General features: G+C 40.3%; 1 protein-coding gene across 4 annotated transcripts in view; it reads left to right on the top strand.

Moving 5' to 3' along the window:
• The first annotated feature begins 321 nt into the window (after positions 1-321).
• ACSL3 (acyl-CoA synthetase long chain family member 3) overlaps positions 322-21,726 on the top strand; it is a 49,022-nt gene continuing 27,617 nt past the window's right edge. The window contains exons 1-3 of one of the 4 annotated variants that reach the window (XM_062005967.1): positions 322-481; positions 15,846-15,949; positions 18,775-19,196. In XM_062005967.1, the coding sequence (XP_061861951.1) occupies positions 18,846-19,196 (351 nt within the window). In that variant the 5' untranslated portion in view covers positions 322-481; positions 15,846-15,949; positions 18,775-18,845. Of the gene's footprint in view, positions 482-898; positions 982-15,845; positions 15,950-16,215; positions 16,283-18,774; positions 19,197-21,726 lie in introns of those variants that run through there. The other 3 variants (XM_062005968.1, XM_062005969.1, XM_062005970.1) reach the window with 3 other exon arrangements.

Genomic DNA, 21,726 nt, shown 5'->3' with positions numbered 1-21,726 from the left:
CCCAAACTAGGCTTCTTAGGGGATGAGAGACAGGCCCGTTCAGGAGGAGGGGGCGGTAATCCGTAAGCGCAGGTCGCCAGCGCGGCCGCCCCGCTCCCCAGCGCGGAGCCAGGCGCAGGCGCAGCGCGGCCGCCCGCGGCCGGGAGTCGCGGCCCGGCACGCGGCGCAGCCCCGCCCCCGCGGCCGGCCCCGCCCCCTGGCCGTCCCCCCGCCGCGGATGACCTGTAGTAACCTCGCTCCGACTCGGCCCTCCCCGCCGCTCCTCGGGAGCCCGGCCCCGCGCGCCACCGCGCTCCGGCCAACCAGGAGGCGCCGTGGTGCATACGGAATGACGGCGCCCGGTGGCGGCGGGCTGCCGAGACGCGGCTGAGCCCAGCATTGGCCAGGCTGCTCGCACTCGGGCCGCGGCGGCAGGAGCGCCCGCGCCGAGGCGGGGGAGAGGCGGCCCGCAGCGTGCGAGCGTCCTCCGGGCCGGGGTCCGGTGAGTGTGGGGCTGCGGGGAGGCCGGCGCGGGGAGTGCTGCGTGGCCCTGCGTCGCTGGGAGCGCGCCCGGCCCCGCTGTGGTCGCGGGGCCGCTGGAACGGGCGGCCGGGCGGCGCCTCGCCGGGCCTTTCTGGGGCCGCAGGTCTGGGCGGGCGGCTTCCCCCCGCCTCCGCGGGGGCGAGTGCGGGCGCGGCGGCCATCCGAGCCGCGATGGTGCTGAAGAGGCCCGGCGGCGTGGGGAGCAGTAAGAGCCATTCTCGGCCCGGGTTGCGGCGAGGGGCGGCGCGGCCGCGGTCTCCCCGAGGCGATTGCCGCCCGCGCGGGAGCGCCGTGCTGGCTAATGAGCGAGACAGACGGCAACAATAGGCGCTTTTCCCTTCTGCTTTTCTTTGTGATTCCTTCTCTTGCGTACGAGGAGGTGGAGAAAGCACGCCGTGAGTCACTGGGCCGGTCGGGGCTGGGGGAGAGGAGAGGGCTGCACCTCGGCCCGCTCGGCAGGTAACTGGCGCGGGGGGGCGGGGACACGCCGCGTCCCATTCGCCGAACGGGAGAGGCTCAGGGCTGGAGGTTTCGGACCGAAGGTGTATTTGCGCGCAGTCTTTCAGTCATACGATCTGCAAGAGTGTGCGATGTGACACCAGCACGGCTGAAGGAGATGAGAATCTGGATTTCCAGTCATACTTTACTATTTTCATTCTGGTTTATGTGAGCTTGATGCTGGATTTAGTGCTCAGATACATTTCCCTTCGTGGACTTGCTCGGGAAAGATAGCAGAGGAACATTCTTCACTCAAAAGTGTGTGGGAGAGTAGCAAGTGTTAAAGGATTATTTCAGATAGTTCCATAAACAGCATAAGCTTCAGTTTTTGGGATCCATAGGAAATCTTTGGGAAATAAGCAAACTATAACCTTCAGGGAAATAAAAAGGGTTGCTTGAATAGAAATAGCAGTAGTGTATGAGTATTGCTACTTTTTTTTTTTTTTAACTTGCTGAAGAAATAACCCCCACAAAGCGTGTAATAATTATGTACAACAACTGGCTTTTTTTTGGCCTATAAAATGTTTTTCCTAACACCAAACATGATATTCTGGTATTTAAGTAGCCTCTCTAAAAGGGCTGTTATCTGTACAAATTCCTGAAAAAGAACAAAATCAATGATAAATGATTTTGAGCACATTCAGAAGTCTGCAAAGGTAGAGGGAACTCGTTTTTACTCCAAATGATATTTTAGAATATTATAGAAGTCTTAAGGAATATTTGAGTTGATGTGAAGTTTTTTTTTATTATATTGTGCCAAACATGATGTAAAAAAACCCCACAAAATGAAAACAAAAAGACTTAATGGCCCTTTTGGCTGGTTACATTCTGCTGTAGAAGTAGTCTTTCTCCAGAGTAGGCTTGTCATCTCATTGTGCAAAAATTCACTGTAGTGTAGGACTCTCACTTTTTACCTCCAGGGAAAAAAATAAAAGTCAGAAATGGTAGCTGTGTTATCAGGTCTTAATTATGTCCTAAGAGAAAGATAATCATCTGGATGCACTCATGAGACTTTATAACCATCTGTACCACTAAGAGAGCAAGAACATCTATCTCATCGTAGTTGTCCGTCCTGTGTGCTTTGAAGAATTAAGGAATGACATTGTTAAGCTTGGTAATTCCTCCTTGTCCTGTGCAGTTATGCTTCAGGAATGGTTGAAACTAAACAATGTGACAGAGACTTAGTTTTCTTCGTAGTTGTACAGCAACTATGTGAGTAAGACATCAGAAACGTGTAGTGTGCTCAACCTGTGGTATGGATCCAGTCTCTATTGACTCGTCAAGAAAACAGGCTTCTTACTAAAGGAAACAGAATCCCTTAGAGAGAAGCAAGCCTACCTAATTTACTCTGAAATAGCCTGTTGATCCTCAATAAGCTGTCACTTCTTTATAAAAGTTGTACCATCCACCTCCAGGTGTCCCACTGGAAGTAGTTGTGAGGATAATAAACCTCAGCCTCAATATTGTTCTATATGTTTCACAGTTGTCTATCTGTTGGTGTGTTGTGGTATTTTGAGAGAGATCTTACAAGTATGGGCAAGGGTAGGCTATCGATACCTGTGCATATGGAGTGCTCTGGGGCTTTGGCAAAAGCACTATTAATGTCCTGAAGCAAGGTGTCAGGACTGTGATGTACTGAATCAGGTTGCTCTTTTCAGAAGTCTTCTGGGTAGTTCCCATCTTCCCAGCTCTAGTTTTTTGCTTGAAGGATCCCGGTTGTGTAAGACCACTGAGTGGAGCTTGTTGGGTTGAGTTTACTGGCATGTGTAACTTTTCCAGTTTATGATACTGTTATAAAACCATAATGCTTTTGAGAAAGAATTTCTCAAATGAAGATACATGGTTTAGCCCATAGCCTTAGAAAACGAGAGTAGTATTTATTGGAAAGCTGATAGTCTTTGAAGAACTGGAGGAAATTTCTTCATGCTTGACTTAAAGGATGGTGTGCTCTTGCTGAACCAGTGAGCATTTAAGGTATTCATTCTCTCAGGACATATTTAGTGCTGATGTAGGGCTTTTGTTCCTTCTTACTGTACACCAGGGAATGGTTTGAGCCGCGGTCATACTAAAGAGTAACTTTTTATCAGTGAATTGTCAAGATACTTGGAACAAAGCAGCACACAGGGATCAGGACAAACTGTAAGAGAACTGTGAATAAAGCATTCTTGTTCAAGGAGATACACATTTCCAGAAGGTATCAGGAAGAACTGAATCCTGAAATGTTTAGGAATCTACATTTTCTTAAAAAATATGCATTCTAGCGGAAGAGTAACTAAACTAAAACCTGTCTGGACAAGCAAGCTGCGACTTACTGCCACAGTGACAAAATCAAAGGAATCATACAATCTGATGCTGCAGGCCTTAAAGTCTGAGTTCAGGTGGCCTGAATTCCACTCAAGCCCCTTTTCCCGGTCAATGGAGAAATCTGTGTGGTTTTGGGGAGTAATTCAGAGAATTTACATAAGATACTGAATGGGGAGCTGCCTGAAAGCCAGCTAATAAGAAATAGGAGGCAGAAGGATTTATGTCGAATTTAGGCCATCTGAATATGGCCCTAAGATGCGACTTAGTACTACTAAGTAAGGTGTATTAACACTAAGAAGACTTGGCTTCAATTTCTATCCATTTCATCTGCTGCTGATTACTAAGCAAATTTACCATTTGAACAGCTATTTAAGGTGGGAGCTTCCTGGTTTTGTTTACTGACAGGAGGAACCCCTTGCACCAGAAGGGCCAGGGGCCAGCCTGGCTGGGGAGCAGCTCTGCTGAGAAGGCCCTGGGGATGGTGGTGAAGAGCATGCTGAGCTTGGGTCAGCTGAGTGCAGCACAGCCACTAGGTAAAGTGAAGCAATTACCCCCTTCCACTCAGCACCCATTAGACCACATCCAGAATACAGCACCCTGGTGTAGTACTCCCCAGGACAGGGGAAGTGTAGATGAACTGGGGTGAGTTCAGTGGAGAGCTATCAAGGTTGTCCTGAGGTGTTAGCTTTTGCCTTGTGAGGAGAGGCAGAGGAACTGTGCCAGTGATAGAACCTGGGGAAGAGGAGGCCCTTCTAGCACTTGTGAGGAGATTTTCGAGAGAGTGAAGCCGAGTTCTTCACAGTGGAGTGTGTAGTGGAAGGGAAATAGACAGCAGGTGTGAATTGAAGTCGGAGAGGTCTGTGTCTGTAAGGCATTTTTCACCATGCAGTCAGTTAGTGGGACTTGCTGCTTGGAGAAGCTGTGCAGTCTCCTTGCTTGAGGATTTTCAAAATCCAACTGGATAAAGCCCTGAGAAAGCATGTGTGATCTCATGGGTGACCCTGCTTTGAGTTGCATGTTGAACCAGAGGCCCCCTGAGGTCCTTTCCCACCTAAATTATCCCATGGCTCTATTTAGTTTCTGTCCATGAAGCAGTCACTGTGGAAGGTTCTGAGCCAGCTTATTTAGGACTGCATGTGGTCTGGCAGTGCAGGTTTACTGTACATACTTGGAGGAATATAGCAAGCACTCAAGCCAATCTTAAGCAGCTCTCAAATGTCAGGACTTTATTTGTTTAATTATGCAGTTAAAGTTGGAAGAACTACTTCTCGTCCTGAGATCCTGATCTACATCAGGGTTTGCCATGTAGCTGGCCCTGAAGGACTCTTGAACATTTCAGTATTCTGCTTTGAGATACAATTTGGGATCTGCTCTGCCCTTATGAGACCACATCTGGAATATTGTGTCCAGTTCTGGGCCCCTCAGTTTGAGAAGGGCAGGGAGCTGCTGGAGAGTTCAGAGCAGGGCCACAAAGATGATAAAGGGAGTGGAGCATCTCCCTTCTGATGAAAGTCTGAGCAAGCTGGGGCTCTTCAGCTTGAGGAAGAGGAGACTGAGGGGTGACTTCATTCAAGTTTACAAATACATAAAGGGTGGGTGTCAGGAGGATGGAGCCAGGCTGTTCTCAGTGATGTCCAATGATTGGTGTAATGGTTTAGCAAGGAGCTGCTTTTGCTTGGGAACAGGACTGCAGTGCAGGCCTGTTAAAGAGTTCTCAGACTTTCCGCTGGCTCTGAGGTTTGAACTCACCTCTGTCCCAGCCAGGCCAATCTGGCATCTCTGCTAGCACTATTTAAGGATGGGAATTTGAAGTCCATGGAAGGAGGTGGATGGGAAGGGCAAGATGGATCACTCAGATCCCATAGTCAGGAAAGGACAGAAAGAGTGATGCTGGACCACAGACATCCTTGCAGCCCTTGATGAGAAGCAGAGACCCTGTGCCAGAGTGGGTGAGAGTTAGAGACTCTGGGTCAGAGCGAGCAATTCAGACCCCAGCTCGGAGAAGATGAACTGGGGTTGCAGTGGCCCCTCAGAGTTGCCTATGCAGGGCTGCCTGGTGTGTGGAAGACCCTGAGCTGGAGCAAGGGAGGACTGGTGAGGAGCACTTCTCAGGAGTGCGTAAGTGGCAAGAGACATCAGGAAAGGACTGACTGCACTCCCCATTCCCTGCCCCGCGCACTGCTTATGGGGAGGGAGGAGGTAATGACACTGGGCTCAGCACTCTGAGCCTGGGAAAAGAGAAAGAGTGGGGGAAAGGTGATCTTAAAGAGCCCTACTGTGTATTGTTTTCCACTGTATATTCCTGTTATGTTTTAGTTGGAGGTGGATTGGGGTTGGACTAGATGGTCTTTCGAGATTCTTTCCAACCCTTAAGGTTCTGTGATTCTATGTGTGTGAAATCACCCTGACAAGGCGACAGCCTGATCAGGCTTCCTGAGTGGCTGTTAATAAATCCAGTGGGGAGAAACAAACAGTGCAGTTCTCTGAAGGAATCTCAAATCTCAGTTTGTTTTACCTTCTAAATCAATTAGAGAAAAGTTGTTCAAAATTCACATGGTTTTAGAATAATCTCATTTCAAAACTTGCAACAGTCTTTAATGATCCTTGGGAAAAAATTACTCACATGTGTCCTCTCATTCCTTAAGTGAGCCTGCAGCTCACGGAAAGTCAAGGTGCTGACTTCAGTGTCTGTAATCCTGGAGGAGGAGGAGTTGGCGTCAGATAGTAACACTTGGGAAGTCATGTTTCTCTGTGTTCATGAGTCTTGTTAATTACAAAGATGTGCTAGTTAATTAAAATATCTGAAGTGGGGCAGACTGACTTCTCAGTTTTGTGTTTCCTGAAAAGCAGGTAAGAAGGATTATTGAAAATTATTGATTTACAGATTTTCACTGTTGGTAGTGGGAACAGCAATAACAAACTGCAGGCCTTTTTCTATTTCACTTAAAAATTGGAAACCGAGTGTTTTGGTTTTTCAGATACTGTGTAAATATCCTCCTTACTCTGAATGCGTGTATGAACTAGATGAAACCAGTATGAGGCCTGGAAGGCGAAGATAGATAATAAAGATTAGAAGTGACTTGCTGAAGATTAAGCAGAGGAGTAGCAGCGGTACTGCACTGACAGATCCAGTTCCCTGTCAATTATGTTACTGTCTATGTAGAACATTCTCAGCTTCTGTAACAAACTAATAAGGAGACTGTGAACTGAGAACTATAAAAACAGTTTTTCTGTATCTTCAGAGTAAAGACTTTTCTGCCTGTCCCTTACTGCTGTTCAGGGTGAAGTGTGCCTCATTTTGTTCAGGTTGACTACTGAGACATTTACCATCTACAGGAAGGTTTGGCGTGGTTTCTTTCCTTCTTGGCCAGAAGACTTCAGAGCAATTAGTGCAGTATCACACATCAGTGTGTGTGATGACATCAGGTGTGTTGGATTGGACATAAAATCTGATTTCTACTTCAAAGTTTTAAGACTATGTCAGAATATAGTCTGTGAAACTATCTGGAATATGGTCTGTGGTTGTATTGCCAAACCATTATTAATATCACAGTTTGTGGGCTTATTCTGTGAGAACCTTTCAAAAATGTGGCAAGGGAAGCATCCGTGGTTAGTGTTAAAAAGTTAAATGTTACACACATGTTATATGTGTGTAATTCTGTTTGGTAAAGAGAATGTTTGTAGTCTGTGCTTAAGTATGTTAGTGTGGAGAAGGGCAGAGGGAAAATGGGAGAAGCAGGAGATGCCGGCTTTGCAGGAGGATTTAAGCGGTTATGTAGAGAGATACATCTGCTTTTTTTATCTGCAGATTTTGGAAGGATTTGTATGTTTGGTGAGTGCTGGAGAGAGCTAAGGCAACAGGAAGAGGAGGAGGACAGTGGTCCCAGTTATACTCGGGCAGGGAGCTTGATTGTCCATGTGGCAAAATGTGGGTTCAGTCTGTTCAGCAGCACTAGGTCCACAAAGTACTTGAAAAGTTCTCTTGCCAGGGCTCATAAGTCATTTATAGCAGCAGTTTAATTGTTCTGATGAAGTATTGCTGTACTGTATTGATGTAGGGAAGTTTTGACTAGAGAAATTATTTTCCTAATGGACAGCTTTAAGATTTCTAGAAAATGTTTTCTGGTTCTATTTTTTTTTTTTTTTTTTCCCCTGCTTGATGGGGGAAGATGCTTATGGAGATTTTTACCTAGTTCCCTTACAATCTGCACAGATAACTTAACCTGACAACTTGCAATATTTTCAAGAACAAGATACAAATCAGCTTCCCAGTCAAGCACAGCAGGGCTGTGAGCTACTCTTTTAAGTCTCCTAGATCATAGCTCATAGCTGGGAGCTGGTCTGTCAGTGTCTTAGCCACAAAACTACGGCTCTTAGAGAGTGCTGATAGGTGCTGTGAAGGATTTTGATCAGGAACACTAACTAAAATAAACATTCATATAGAAACTTGTGACAGCTTTCATTTTCAAAAACCAGTCATTTACCAAGTAAAATAAGTTTTATTAATAATTCTGTCTGCACCCTGTGTGATGCATTCTTATCTGTAGTTGTGGCCAGCTGAGGGTGCAAAAGAATGGAGAGGTTTGATAGCCTGCATTTTTGTTCTCTGCGTCTGTAGATATGTATACATCTAAGATCAGAATCTTAGAGTACAGTAGTTGAAATAATATATATTTTAATTACATCATTAGCTTAATCTTTTATGATTCTTTCAGGGCCTTTTTAAAAATGCAAGATGTAATGCGTTTGGGTTTTGAAATGTTAATGTCTCATGAAACATTAAATGTTTTATTTATATTTTTCTAGAAACATTTAATAGTTTATTCTGGACTTTGAACATGTCAACTTGTATTAATCTAATCTGACCATCTGTATAACACAGGCAAAATAATTCTGCAGGAGAATAGCTGCAAAATTCCTGCAATTGCTGTTGGTACGATTGCACCTTTCTTTTGAGAAGAGGTCAAAGCTTTTGTTTTAAAAACTTAGATGTGAAGGCTCTGCCCAGCCAGGTACTTCAATAATTTGGTCATGTTTACATAATCACAGTCTTAAGGGTGTGTTTGTTTTCCCTGAATAGAAAAACAGGATTCCCTTCTGCCAAAATCTCCATCTGCCTACACAGTATTTGTATACTGATTCTGATCTACTGACTCAAATTCTCTCCTGCGAGGACTTAGCTAGCTTCTCACTTTCATCCTTTCCAGTGTGTATCTGTCAGCATTGTATGTTGTCCTCTGATTTTCAACATTTGTTTGTAAGCTTTGTTTTTAAGGGTGACACTTTAAGGAGTTGGAGCTGAAGACCAAACTTCAGCAGTGCTTCTTCACACAGAATAAAATGGCCTTTAATTTAATTTTAACTTGTTTCATGTTTGTTTCTTATTATGCAGTTGTGGGGCATGTCCATATCTGATCCTGCCTTGCTTTGCTTAGAAAAAAGAGAGAGAATAATAAAGAGAGAAAGGGATATTTGTTCCACTGTGATGGAGGAGAGGGGTTCTCCTGGTACTAACTTATAAGGTTAGAAAATAGGATGATAACTTAAATGAGCAGGATAGACATCTTTATGCTGTACTTAAATTCCACTGATGGATTTTGAACAAAGGAGTAATTTCCCCAAGCAGTATAGATGCAAAACCTAGATAAAGTATCTCTTTAGGAAAACATTGAGTTTTAACTATTTTCTTTTGCTGTTTCTTTCCTTTGTAATACTATATTCCCCACCATCCCTAGAATTCCAGAGCAGCCAAGAAAAATAAAAACCTTATAAAGTGGTTTGCAGTAAACCAGCCTGCTAGTCTGTCTGTAATTTAAGTTTTTGTGTGACTCCCAGTGGGTCACTCCTACTTTTTGTGCAAAGGAAGAGCACTGTCTGCCCATAAATACATGGGGGAATGATGTTGAAGCAGTAACAGCTGAAATCTGCTTGTTTGGCAGCCTTCCATGGACTTAATAAAATGCTTAGTTCCAAAAGGGTTTTGGCCAGCTATAATATTGCAGACAACAGGACTCTGCATCCACGACAAAGTCGAAAAAGTTCTTAAGTGCCATCCAGGTGACATTCCTTTTGGCAACAGGATGTTTATAGTGTCATGATTATAGGACTTAGTGTTTTCTATGGCTATTCTACTGATTAAGTGCGTGTGCAGCACTCCCAATGTCTTATAAGTCACACTTTGGTTTAGTTTGAGCCTTTTTGAAATCTGGAGTTAAATTAAGCTGAGTAATTTTTTCTAGTGTTAAGATTCTGAAAAATACTAGGAGAAAGGCAGTTTCTGTGCATTGCAGTACAGGTGGGGTGCATGTTCGGTTATAACTAACCTTAAATGTAGTATTTCTGTTAAAACAACTTAGGAGTTAATCATCTGTAAACCTGGGGTTTCATATATACTTATGTAAGCAGTCTGGGGAAAAAAACCCTTTGTTTTTGAGAACAGTTTTCTAACTTGTGGTAGAGGTAAAATTACAAGAAGCATACTTGAAAATTCACAGAATGTTGGGTGAATTTAGTTTCTCCCTTTCTATTTGTGGTACGAAAAGCTCCACATAGTTGCTGAAGTATTGCTTTCAATATGTTTTTCGTAGTCCTTTTGGAGAGGTTCACTTCATGAGGTATGAAACACCCAGTGAATCTTGTGCAAGTGTTGGCTTGAGGCAACATTTCCTGGGTCTGTGATTTTTATAAATTGCATTCCTGTTGCTTTTCTGTTGTGTGACTTGGCAGGGGGGATCTTTTCATTATATTGAGACTGAATGTTACAAAACACAGTCTGAGGCACATATTTGGGCTTGGTAGTCTTTCCCTGAAAAGGTTGTGGTCCTTCTGACGGACTTGTGACTTCCGTTACTGGCCAGAGGAGAAGGACTGCTCCTGTTCTGGAGATGGAGTCACAACAGCAGAAAGTGCTGGGGGAGAAAAGCAGATAATCCTGTAGGAACTTCTTCATTACATTATTTTTGTTAGTAAATCTCTGTGGATGACTGGACACAATAATGTTAAAAAAAAACTCAACCATCCAAAACCAAACACACCAAAACCCTATCAGTTGGAACCTGAAAATGTATTTATCCTTCAAAATAGAAAGTTATTGAAAATATTAACAGCCTCAGCCTTTCAAATTAAGTGGTGAAACATCCCACTTTATCACTTTGATAGCTTTGATCCATGCTGTGGATGTCCTTGTTCCTTTGAAATGTCTTGTAAAATTCCTCCAGAAAGTATTGCTCGTCCGTCTGATGTTATTCTTGGGAGGAACTTCTCTAAAGACTGGGAATAAATACTTTATCTTCTGAAGCCTATATCGTAATTTTCTCAGATTTATTTTGTTACTTGAGCATATTCATCTGCCCTTTTTTCTCTAAAGAGGTTCTGGTTTAAGATTATCCCTAACAAAAGCCCATCAAATAAAGAAGGAATGTTACAGAAAGAAGGGAAAGATGATATATGTACATGGGATTACCAGATTTTGGTGCTGATCACCTTGTATTTTTTAAATAATGATTAATGGACAATTGGTAATAGTTTTTACTGTCACATTACATTAACTGTAATTAATCTACAAGTAAAATAGAACATTTCTATGCATATAGCTTCTGGCAGAGAGAAAAAAAGTCCAAGTAGAAGTACCTTTACTGCTAAAAGTTTCTGGTATCATGGTAATTTTTTTTCTCATCTGCTGAATACATGACTCAGAAACAGCACACAAACAGGTTGATATAAGGCAACAGAACATATATTTCTAGTTTTTATTTTTAAGAAACGAGCCAGACCTATTCAGTCCCTAGCGTTTCACATTTCCCAGAAACTAGAGACATGCTGTAAGGCTGCATTTTCTGCTGCGGAAAATGGCACATGGAACAATCACTCTGTTTGTTCCATCCCATTCCAATGGAAAGCAGAGTCTGCCTCCCAGTGGAAGTTCTTGGGAGGATTATCTTAAACAGTTGGACTGTAGGAGTTTGGAGAATGACAAACTGGTGGTGATAAATGGGTTGTTACTCCACTTACGCAGTAGCCAGAGGTTGGGGGTAATGATGAATCTTCTGGTTTATTTGCATGTAGATATTTTTTTCATACTGTGTGTGTGGTAGTATTGGTGTTCATCTTTAAGTGCTCCTTCATGCTTAATGTTATCGGTGGATTAAAATCTAGCTGTATAGTTGGAAAATTAGTGGATTTATCTCTCTTTGACAATTAATTTGCAGATACCAAAGTTACTTTGAGGTCTTCTCCAGTAGTAATGTATTTTATCCATTAATTTATCTGTTTCTCTGACACAAATGTGAAAATATTTAATTTAGTTTGGCATTAGTATGTCTCTTAAATGCTCTAATAACTGCTTGTGAAATGGAATGCAAGCAGTGTATTGACAATATCTGATAAAACAAAGTGCTTGAAGTGAGTTAGACTCTTGTTTGCCATGAAACAGTATTGTGGGGAAAAAAGGAGACAAAAGGTGTAATAGCACTGAATTGTGTTCCTAGCACAGCCCTTTGTTCAATTACTTTGAACAAATGCTTCATCACATTGTTTTCTTCTTAGTAATAATGATGTTAACTTCTTGGGAAGTGCTTTCCAGGTTTACTGAAAACAATTGTTACCTGGGTTTTATTATCCTTTTTAATAGATGGTGTATTCATTAATCCATTAATATTTAATCTGTTAAGCTAAAGAGAAAATAGAAAAAAAAAAGAACAAAATAGAAGTTTAAAAATGTTTTGAATAGGAAAATTTGAAAGATGCAGAATTGCAATGGGATTTTCGTTTTCAGGTTATTTGATTGTCTTGGAAGTGTATTTGTTTCGTAGGTAATGAATGGTAGCTTTAGCTGTACCTGTTTAAGTGGTGCTCCTGAATTAGTGTGGAGTCCATTTTGATTTAGTTTTATTTGGTACCTGTAACAAAGGATTTAACTTCAGTTTGTAGCCCATGCAGTGTCAGTGCCTGTGCATTGAAAGTCTTTTAGGTTTGGTTTGTTTTTTTTTTTTTTTATATATAGTTTTTTGTCTACTTTGTGATTGTCGTCATAACTATGCTGGTCTTCGTTTTGTTAAAGAACAGAGGATAGATTTACAGACCTCAGTCTCTCACTCTCCTGCAACATGCAGTGGTGTTTCGTATGAGAAATGAAAATATGCAGAAGAGGTTGATGGCAAATGGATGTTTTTAACACCCATTACCTTTTTAGAAATGACTGGATATACTAAGCATCTGTAAGAGAAAGTGCAGGTCTTCACACTCAAGAAATGTCACTACTTCTATGTAATTTAGGTGTGTCCTAACCACCTTTGTCTCCCTGTTGAATCAAATGGGTCTACTAAAAGGAGAAGAAAATGTTAATGTTTTGCAAACTTTTCTAGATAATAAAACAATTTCCTTTGTTTCAAGACTTTCAAGTGAATGAACATAGTAGAAAGTATCTCCTTAGGGTAAAGAATTTCTTCTATTCATGCAGTGCCTACCATCATGGTATCTTGATACGTAATATATTTACCATAATAACATGTCTTTCATCTGTCTCCTAAGGCAAAAGGAGTGTTGTTGTACAAAAGTAGCATGAGATGTGAAGGACATAAATTAAACTCCTTTGCATTTATAGAAAAGTTTAGTAGCCTACACCCAAAGTTTAAAGATATTTAGACAGTAGTGCTTGAAACTGCCAAGAATGATCTCCGGAAAAAGAAAGGACTGAGATGATTAGTAGTGAAAGAAGAAGGTTAATTCTCCAGACCACAGCTCTTCTCTGATCCCACAGTATACTGGTAATGATGAAGTCACAAGGCTTTTTCTGTCAGTCTGTGCTGATCTTGGTTCTTCTACAGCCAAGTGGAGGTTTGATTTACAACATGACTGCCAGGCTTCCCTCTCCTCCTTCAGCTGTGTGCTCCCTCTTTGGCAGCATTAGTGCCTGACTCTTCCTGGCCTCCTAGTTTGAGAATGGAAGAATAACTTCTTTTGTAGTGCTGATTTTATGTTGATTTAGGTGCCTGCAATGAGTCACACTAGGCTCAAGTAAATACCAGAGTTGATACAAAGGAAAATCTACCTTTCTGCCCTCAGAAGCACAGGGTTTAAACTGGATCAGCAAGCTAATCTGACTCATTCCTAGCCACACAGGCGCTTTGTGTTGGTACAGTGGAGAGAAGGAACTGGATTAGGTTTTGGAGATGAACAGTTTGTTTTTATTAGCAGCCTCGTGTTAAATCAGCTTGAGTCCAACTGAAACCATCCCCTCAGGCAGTGCACTTCATGAGCAACCTTGTGTGCCCCAAAAGTCTGGTAAACACCTTGCATTACACCTTTCCTGTACTTTTTAGAAACATACATGTGCACAGAAGCACCTGAGTTGTTGCCAGGACTGCAATTCAGTTGTGGATTTGCGTCTGCTGGAGCCTCATGGGGACTGAGTTGTATGAGCAGGAGTGGGAGTGCTGAGATGGCTCCAGCAATCTGCCTGCATGGGTTTGTGATCCCTAGCAGAACAACTGGGAGCATTGGAAGAGCCTGAGTATTCACCCAGAGTTGTGAGAGAGATGGGTCACAGCTGGAGACTACAGGGTGATTTGAACAAGGTACCTCAAAATGACCCTAAATGTATTTGCAGTTTCAGAACTGTCTGGTGAAGGATTTTGTAGGCATTTTATTTGCTCTAGAAGTGATGCTGAGACCCAGGCAACAGCCTGGAGGATGGCATCATAGAGGTTTAGTGAGGCTGGAAAATAAGGAAGCAGAGGACAAGAACAGCATTTGGGCTTGCATGGAAACCACTGGGCCTGGGAGGGAGGATTGCCAGGATGGCTTAGAGAGAGCTGGGCCCTGGGGAGTGATGTGGATGCTGCCAGCAGTTATAGGGCAGCAGTTCTCTGAGGATTCAGGAGGTGGTAGGGAGGAGGCTTGCTGCAGAAGGTGGCTGTGAGGGCGAGTTGGGAAGTTGAGTGAGTCTTTGCACTCACTCTGCTGTCGCTTTAGATTCAGGAAAATGTACTGAGTGCCAGCTCTTAAGGGACCCAAGGCATCCATTTCCACCATTCCCTAGGGCCTGTTGGGATTTCCTTCCTTTCTCTTTCAAGGAATGTGTGAAAACACTACTGCTATATCTGTGAGGAACATCTGTTTTCAAATATAACCAATCTCAAATTCATATTGCAACACAGATCTTCTTCTTAGATGGGTAAATGTTTAGTATTCTTTACTCAGCACCATTTGTTACCTCAGGCGCCACATCACTTCATAGTCAAGGGAGGTTCCTTGTGAAGCATAGGCTGTTGCGTCTGTGTATGGTTTTTTTATATAGATGATTACATGGTTATTTATACGTGAATAATAGTAATTTGGGGTTTTGTACATTCTTTTTTGTAAAAGTGAATCTCACTTACTGTATGCTAGCAAAGAAATGTTTTCACTGGCAGCTTTAGTAGTGAATTTCAGATGTAGTAAAAAACCCTGCTTCCTTAGGGCTGTCAGTGTGGCATTTTAAGTCCAGATGTAAACTAGTATAGACTTATTTCTGATACAGTTGAAATTCCATATGGTAAGCTTAAATTGTCTGTAGTACTTAGATTGTTAGTTTTTATAATGAAGATATCAGGCAATACATGAAGATATCCAATTATTTTGTCCAGTAAAGCCTAACTGTGTAAATAACATTTTTATCCTTTCTGTGAATGTCAACCAATTGTTTTCTTTTTGCTGATGAGCCTATTGTGTCTTCCTATGACTGTATATTGTTGACAGACAAGTTTTTTTTCAAGAATATCTTGGAATCTGTGGGTTTGAGTTTGATTTTGTTTAACTAGTCTGTGTGAAATTATGGAAGTCAAGAGACAGGAAACTGGGCACTCTGGGTACTTAACCTCAAGCAGCAAATAGTCAATCCACTGAAAATGTTTTCTGGAAATGATGATATGCATAACAACTAAATAGCTGTATTGCTAATGTTTGCAGACAGGTAATAGGTACAAAATGTTTGCATTTTCTGCATATTTTAAATGTGAATTACTGGTTCAAGTTTTTAAGTAAGGCTTCTTTCTGCAAAGAGCAATAAAACAAACCTTGATGTATAGTAGAGCAAAGTCAATAAATGTAATGATTATGATTTTATGTAGTCATCTCATGAAGTTTCCAGTAGTATTTATTGCTCAGGCTGAAGTGTATTCTCTGCATAGAAATATGAAGATAGGTACATTTTTTTTCACCCCAGATGGTAGAACTAGTATTACACTGCAAGACATTGAGGAGTAAAGAGTTTGTCAGGGAGGCAAGTAGTGTGAACTGCTGAATTTAACTAGTGCCCTCCCAGCCACCTTGACTACACTGGACTTGGGTATGAACCATGACTAACTATGTTGAGTTACAGTTGGCTTTATTTTAACTTAGATGTGGTGGACCTAGACTCTTTGAATTGATATGGTGCAGTTTTAGATGAGCAAAAGATTGTATTTATTTATTATCAAAGACAAGTGAAAGAATGGAGGATGTGTTTGTAATTGCCAAATTTAATGGGAATTTTCCATTTTTAGATTTCATGCAGTTGCCTGTAACAGCTCCTGTTGAGTAAGCTGAGGCTGGAACATCTTGTATCAACTGTTGTCCCTGTACCTGCCACGATGAGAAGTTACATAAGGTTTCTTTTTCTTGTTAATTCATGTTTTTATTGTAGTGTAATTGTTATAAGTGGGTCAATTAGTAAACACATTCCTTTAAGGATTTCTGTTTTCTCATTTAATAAAAGTTTTCTTCTAAAACTAAAGGATATTAGTATTAGTCTAAGTAGTATATTGTGCCAAATCACTGATTATGTATTGAGCAGGATCAGTCCTGAAAACTGCTGGTTTGCTTCTCCAGGCTCATGAATGAGTGTGCTGGTTTTCCCTTTGAGATGATGGGCATAGCACAGTTGATGATTGCAATTCAAAGCAAACATTTCCAGGTTTGGAGGTTATGTACAAGGCTTCAGGTAAGCCAGAGGAGACCTTGGTGTGATTATTTTAGAAATGGTGGCAAAGGTTCCTCTCTCCTAAGGTAAGAATAAAGCTGTTGAGATAACTGCAAAATCAAATGGAAAGCTGCTGCTCTTGAAGTGCTCAGTGCCTTCTTTAACTAAGGAAAGTTAGGTAACCCAGAGAGAATAGTTTTGGGCAGGCTCAACTGTTTGTCAGACATGGAATTGCTTTGGAGAGCAATTTTCAAGAAGGACTTAATTTTTGCTTGTAACAGTGTTTGGTTAAATTCTGTTCCTGCTTTGTAGGCAGAGAAATCTCCAGCTTTACAAGGGGAAGAAAATTGTGTCCCCTTCCCCAGAGTGGGACAGACAGAATTATAGTACAATGCATAACTTTTTAAAAAATAGGCAAACTTTTGTTGTGTGAATTCTGGATTCAGTTTAAAACATCATGTTCTATACTTCTATCAACAACAGCGTATTTTTTCTGGGCTGCAGCAGCTTATTGGCTGGCACATGATTATTTCCATTAAGTATCCTTCAGTGACAGCCTAAGAACATAAATCTCTTCAAACGATTACTGAATTTGCCCTTTAGCCTATTTAAGGTGGAGTTTTTTTTGGTGATCCCTTTTTGCCTTTGATCTGAAAATCAAAATATATACACTTCCATATTTGTTTTAAAGCCCTTTTCCTCTCTGCTGATTGATCTAGTAAGTCCTCACTGTAAAGAGCTCCAGTGCTTTATTTGAACACACATCTATGTGTACTTTGCAGAATAGATGTTGATGTTGCGTGGTTCGTTCAAACTGCCTGTAATACAGTGTTAATGATGAGCTTACAGCAGCATGTTAGGGAAGAAGTTTATGGTGAAATTGAGTTTTAAGGAAGTGTGTGGTTGAGATAAAGATGGATTTAATCTTATCCTGCAAATGAAGGGTACTGGGTTGATTTGTTCCCTAAAGGACCTACAGATGTAAGATATATGAAGAGAGGTTTTTTTCTGTTACTACTGAGGGATCTTATATGATTTCAGCATTACTTTTTCAACTAAAATTTCTTTTCATTAGGGTTTTCTAAGAGTCAATGAATAAAATATCAATGAATATAAGACATTATCAAAGAAGAATATGGTGTTGGCACTGTATCTTATGCATGAAAATATACTTGCTTTAAAAAGAATTATCAGAATTGTACATCTCATGTACACATCATTATTAGCTGCTTGGTTTATGGTATTACTTTTAATACAGTTACATCAATACATTGGAAAGGTTAACCAAGTGACCTGTATTTGTAATTCGCTTTTATGTGCAAAACACAGATTTTTAATATAATAGCTTGTTCGTTTTGCAGAAATGCACCTTTAGCCCTTATGACACGTGTCCCTGGTTTCCATCATTATTTTAATTCTTTTGTTGAAGTTTTTTATCGTTTTGATAGGTGGCATAATTTCTGACCTTCACAGTAGATTACATCAGAAAGTTGCACCATTGTATTCTTTAGATGTGATAACTGTCAAAGTGAATATCTGGTATAATTTGGGAACCTGGGAAAAAGTTACACATTTCTTCACAGTGCTGTTGCTAGGATTTTGGGGATATTTCTAAGCCATTTTCCAGTATTTACCAAATATAAGTTAACTTATTGTCATGTATGTTTATATAACAGTGCTCATTGTCTGCTGGTACTGAGGCTGAAATAGAAAAAGTCCTTAGGACAAAAAGAACTGACAAAGTTCTGTGGCATGCAGGGCCTTCATGGAGGAAAGTTAAAGTTTCCTTCTCTTATGTTGGTGTCCCGGTCTGCATAATGTTTGGAAAGCATTTCAATGTATTTGGTGGTCAGGATTCCCATGTACAGTGTGGTGGCATTACTTGTCTTCTTAGGGCTTATATGGAGGTTGGTTTATGGTCAAAGGTCGTAAGGATTGCTAGGGATGATAACATATATAAATATTCTGATGTGGTCAGAGAGAATCTTTACAATTGTATAAGAGCATAACATTTTCAGATACATAAATGCCACTTCATAGAATCATAGAATGGTAGGGGTTGGAAGGGACCTTTAGAGATCCTTGCATGTCATTTAAAACTCCAGGTCCTGAGTTCCTTAGGTCCTGTGTTTGTGTTGTGTCTAAGGAAATAAAAATGTTAGTAAGTACTGCAGTCTGTTACATGGGGATAGTAGATTTTTTCCTTGTATATTGGTGTCTTGTCTTGTTTGTGTTGGGATTTAATCTGAGGGTGAGGGAGCAGTGGAACAGGCTGCCCAGAGGAGTTGTGGAGTCTCCTTCCTTGGAGGTCTTCAGGACTCACCTGGACATGTTCCTATGGGACCTGGTCTGGGTTGACCTGCTTCTGGAGGGGAGTTGGACTAGATGATCTCTAAAGGTCCCTTCCAACTCTACTGTTCTATGATTCTATGAATCTTCTGTTTTTATGTTTGCATAAAACCACCTACTGGGGTATGGATTGTAATAATATGTATTTTCTTTTCTCTTTTCAGGACTTTCTGGATTCCTGTCTAATTGATCCATATTTCTGAACTTTCCCTTGTACCCTTCACAAACAGACAAAATGAAGTTGAAGCATAACATCAACCCTATTCTTCTACAGTTTATAAACTTTATAATCTTGGTGTACTCCTTTGTAACGTACATTCCATGGTACATATTTTCAGGATCAAGACAGGCTATAGAAAAAGCCAAGCAGGTTAAAGCTAAACCTGTGAATAACAGGCCTGGTGGTGCATACAGATCTGTTAACAGCCTGCATTGCTTAGCTTCAGTTTTATATCCTGGGTGTGATACACTTGACAAAGTTTTTAAATATGCTAAAACTAAATTTAAGGACAAAAAGCTCTTGGGAACACGTGAAATCCTAAAAGAGGAGGATGAAATCCAGCCATCAGGAAAAGTTTTTAAAAAGGTAAGTGTTTTTGCAGCCTGCCTTCAAGAGATTTTTCACAGCGTGTTTACTTTCTTTTACAACACTTCCAGTCCACTAAAGTGAATTGTGGGGGGAAAAAAAGATTTCTGTACTTAGATTAAGTAGTTGTGAAAAGAGTTAAATTATCTAATTAACAATCTTTCATTAATCAGCATTTGAAACAAATCTAAACCTTCTTATTGGATTCTTGAGTATGTACCTTTTGTATGGTTTCAGTGAAAGAAAACTTGCAGATGTGTTTTAGGTATTTGTTTTTAATATTAAGCTGATGACATTTCCCTTTTAGGTAAATTTTTAAAAAAGACCTCTCCTTGTGTTATTCTGAACCATCATGAGATAAATATTGAAAAATTACTAGATGCCTAGATGTGCCTTGCCGGTAAACTTAATTGTAACTTAAGGATTTACTGTTTCGCCCTGTGAATTCAGGGCTTAAATTAAATTTTTGTTGATGGACATAGTTGCTCAGAACTTTAATTGGAAGAGCCTCTTTTTTTCCTTTCTACCTACTTTAAGGTCAACCTACTTCTCTGCTGATCTGTAATCATGGTGTGTGTGAGATGTATTTTCAATAGAAAAGGAACTGTTCCAAGGAACTGACTTTTTGTACTCTTTAAGTTCAGGCCTTTATTGTCAGTTACTGCTTTGTGTTTGTTCAGAGGCATTTAAAAAGACAGTTTTGCCTAAAGAGGCATGCCCAGATACAATTAACAGGATGTGTATATATATATGTGGATACGTGTTAAAAGTCTGCACTTATGTCTTGGAAGTGAACTACAATTTTTAGTTAAGATATAAGTTTTCTTCTTCAGGAAAACTAATTTCTGCATATAATAAAATATTCCTTAAATACAACTAGTTTTAATTCTGATATAGGAGGATAATGTTTAAAGTAGAATTTGATTAATATCACATGTCAAAGTTTAGTTCTGTTAAGATTTTTGTATAAGCTTTAATTGTTAATGAAGCTTCCAGCTATGGAGTTAATTCTTTAGTGTGAAGGAAACGCTGGGAAAAATGAGTACATATAACTTCTCTTGATGCACATTTAGCTGCCTTATTGCCCTAAATAGAAACAAGTTGATATTGTACAAAGTGAACAAGAGAATAAATCAGAATTATGACTGCCTGTGATCTGTTTTTTAAACTTGATTAGTAACATAAGACATAAGAACTTAGGAGTTTTAGCCTTTTCCATTATGCAAGCAAAGTGTTCTAAATGTTGGAATGCTGAATAATGTTGGTGTCGACCTACTTAAATTTCTTTTTTCTAAGTATTAAGGCTTAGAAATTACCTAAGTTAGGTGATTTTGTCTAAGCTTGACACAATGGTTCGTTGTTCGTGATTGCCATACTTGCCCTTATGTTGTTTTGTTCCAAATTGTGGCATTATCACATAAGTCTACTGGAAGGTTTTTTTTCCATTAAGGAATACAGTGTTCCTTAATACCCCCTTACATGTTTTAGCAAGTGAGGCAAATCAACAGTTTCTCAAGATACCTTGTTGAATCAAAATGCCAGGGTTGTTTTCTTTTGATTTTTGTCTTTAACACCACATGTCTTTTTATTGCCTGGTTCCATTTAATAAAGGCGTCCCGTTGAGGCTTATTTGTTGAAACTTTTTGAAAAGGTGCATGCCAATTCTAATGCTTAGATATAATGCATATAGTTTCTATACCTTACAGGAGTTGCAAAACTTAATTATCTTTTCCCTGTCAGAAATTGAACACAATGTTAGGAATGGTTGGTGCTTTTTTCTGAGAGCATCTGCAAGTTTAGGGAGAGAACTGAATGTAAATCATGGACCTGTGCACTGAGTTGCATTATTTATTGGAAGACTCTGCAAATTACAGTGGGCTAGATTAGCCTAATTAGTTACTCATTATGGGGTAAATATATATCTGAAAAGAGTGAAATACTAAGCTTCCAGTTCTTAGGAGAACTAATTGTGCTCATATTTGTAGCTAAAATTACTTAAAGCTAGATATTTAACATCTTTGAGATCAGATACTACAGTAATTTGTTTGGAGAACAATATCTCAATCATCTCTAATTTCTTGAATTTTTATGATACTGTATTGTTCAAAAGATGGTGTAGTTGCCAACGTAGCAGAAGTTAATGGATGTTAATAAAATGCAAATGATTGCCTCTGCTTACTTTACATTTAGTAATATTTCAGATGTAGTTTTTTCTTCTCTTTCCTCTGTAGTGCCCGTCAATAGCTGGATTGGAGAGAATACCTAACATTAGTCTCATAAAATATGTATTTAAGTCAGGATAAAATATTGTTGGAAATATTTTTGAGATCAAGATGTAATTGATTGGAAAAATTAAGTAATTTAAGCAGAGCTTAAATATTACGATTCCCCAAAGTTGAAAAGTATTGCACTGGTTGACTATTCTATGTCATCTTAGATCATATTGTCATGTACTGGCTTTTATATATGTTGGCACATGGGTTTTGCTTTATTTGTATGTGTGTTTTTTTGTTTGTTGGGTTTTTTTCCT

The sequence above is a fragment of the Colius striatus genome, chromosome 12, assembly GCF_028858725.1.
Source record: "Colius striatus isolate bColStr4 chromosome 12, bColStr4.1.hap1, whole genome shotgun sequence".
NCBI lineage: Eukaryota > Metazoa > Chordata > Aves > Coliiformes > Coliidae > Colius > Colius striatus.
Note: the sequence above shows the minus strand (reverse complement) of the source record. Positions and strands in the feature narration are given on the sequence as shown.